The 2,065-nt window shown below is 41.1% G+C and overlaps 1 protein-coding gene across 1 annotated transcript in view; it reads left to right on the forward strand.

Annotated features, from left to right (window-relative positions):
• The window catches only part of LOC137976413 (troponin C, isotype alpha-like), a 5,508-nt gene continuing 3,443 nt past the window's right edge, over positions 1–2,065 (forward strand). Inside the window, exons 1-2 of the mRNA XM_068823757.1 lie at positions 1–76; positions 1,622–1,747. Of these exons, the coding sequence (XP_068679858.1) occupies positions 1–76; positions 1,622–1,747 (202 nt within the window). The remainder of the gene's footprint in view (positions 77–1,621; positions 1,748–2,065) is intronic.

A 2,065-nucleotide genomic window follows, 5' to 3' on the forward strand; every position in this document is an offset into this window, starting at 1 on the left:
ATGGGTTGTGCGCCGAGTCATCCAATTACAAGAAGTCCAATAATCTACGAGCCAAATACTTGTTTTAATGTAACGGGTAAGGAAAAGTTTTACCTGAGTGGTTCGTGTTTTTTTTATGAAAGTTTGATCTTACATTATCAATCCCTTTGAAACTGCTTTCGATAGTGTGGTACAACTCTTTCTATCACTTTGGCCAATCACATAAAAGCCTACAGTCGAATAATCCAATCAAAACGCAGACCAAATTAAATGCACGCAGCCCGCGCTAAGCGCGGTAAAACGCGCTGAGCGGGCTATACTCTTTGCCCATGGCATGGACCGGCCGAGGATGTAGGCCGATACGTCGAAGCCGGTCACCAAAGGTAGTAATTCAGAATCAAAGTAGTTAAATAATTATTTGTTGACACGATTGAAAAATTGCTTTATGACTCTCAAACCTCGGTGTCCGATGCGAACTGATTGCTTGGTTCTTAATTCGGGCCACGAGAATAAGTGCTAACGAAAATAATTCCCCTTATCATTCCATGTATTTTTGCCTTCCTTTTCATTGGCCGAGAGCCCACCACGTGAGCTGCAAATAACTGTCTACAAATAAGTGTTTGGCTGCAAAGAAAAATCTGCTCATGTGTAATTGAAACCACGCTATTGTGTGAAAATGGCAGTTCGCTTTCCTAAACTTTTAGAAAAAGATTTAATTGTTGGGAATAGTGAAAAATAAAGTTAAATCAGTCATCAAATGGTAGAACAATTATTTTTTTCTAAGAGGGCACGATAACGAATCCTGCAACCTGATTGGTTCTTAGCGAGGTCCGGATTTTCCTATATCTGCCCACTGTCACGGTAACGCTTTCAACAATTAAAAAAGTGATTTCAGAGAGGAAGAGGGAGAGAGGAAAAAAACAAATAAGTTATTTACCAGCCAAGGGGCGGTCCGTATAGCGAAAAACTGTGACCTCGGTCACAGTTTTTCGCTATACGGACCTCCCAGCTGGCAAATAGCATATATATTTTTGGCCCTATTCTATGAACATTATGAGATAAACTGAGAATAAAGCCAGGATCCGAGCCAGGATTCGAGCCAGGATCCGAACTAGGATTCGAGCCAGGATTCGAGACCTAACCGAGACCTAATCTAACCTAACCTAACCGAGACCTGCATTAACCCTAACCTAACCTAACTAGACTAGAACCAACCTAAATAGACCTAACCTAACCGATTCGAGACCTAAACTAACCGAGAAATTCGAGAATAAATAGGGGAGAAAGCTCATCTTAGCTCGAATCCTGGCTGGAATCCTGGCTCGAAGTTTACGTATCCTCGAAAATCATTTGACATCTGTGTTTAGTTTTGTATCAAAGTGCGTGGTCATTTCAAGGACGGCACCTTCTTGGTTACTCGGTGTGAACGTGAACCGCGCAGTCACTGGAACAACGGACAAAACAACCTTTGCATCACTGGCGCAATCTAGAGCTAGATTTCAAATATCTATGGGGCATGGCCGGGCACACGAATTCGCTCGACTCTTTCCTGATATCCTCTTGTTCTATAGTGTGTTTCGTGACCTTTTTTAGGTAAACAGCAGATTCTCCTGGAGATAATGTGATTTATTGTTTATTATAGGGACAAGGAAAACACATGGGGATTTTGGATTAGGAAACACAGAATTTCAACTCATTCAAGAGCAATATTGGGACAAACTACTCTATGAAAGGAGACAAACGGCACTTACCAAAAGAAAATTTCAAGGTATAGTTTAGTTTTTGACTGAAACCCTGTTTTCGAAATTTTCGTGAATAGCAGCTTTCTTTTTACCTAAACGAAGAAAAGGCGAAAAACCTGCCACACCCATCTTGACAAAGAAAGAACTAGTCTCGTACTACTAATCTTACTGATGGATGATGGATGTAACTTGTCCATAGCCTTTCTAGTTTGTTGCCTTCATTAAGTATTTTTAAATTTTTGCGTGCGCACGTGCGTGCACGTGCTTCAAACCATACCACGTCGAAGACTCGATAACTACATTTAAATCACAGAATAATCATCGATGCAGCCACCAAGCACTTC

This window comes from Montipora foliosa, chromosome 11, assembly GCF_036669935.1.
Source record: "Montipora foliosa isolate CH-2021 chromosome 11, ASM3666993v2, whole genome shotgun sequence".
Taxonomy (NCBI): domain Eukaryota; kingdom Metazoa; phylum Cnidaria; class Anthozoa; order Scleractinia; family Acroporidae; genus Montipora; species Montipora foliosa.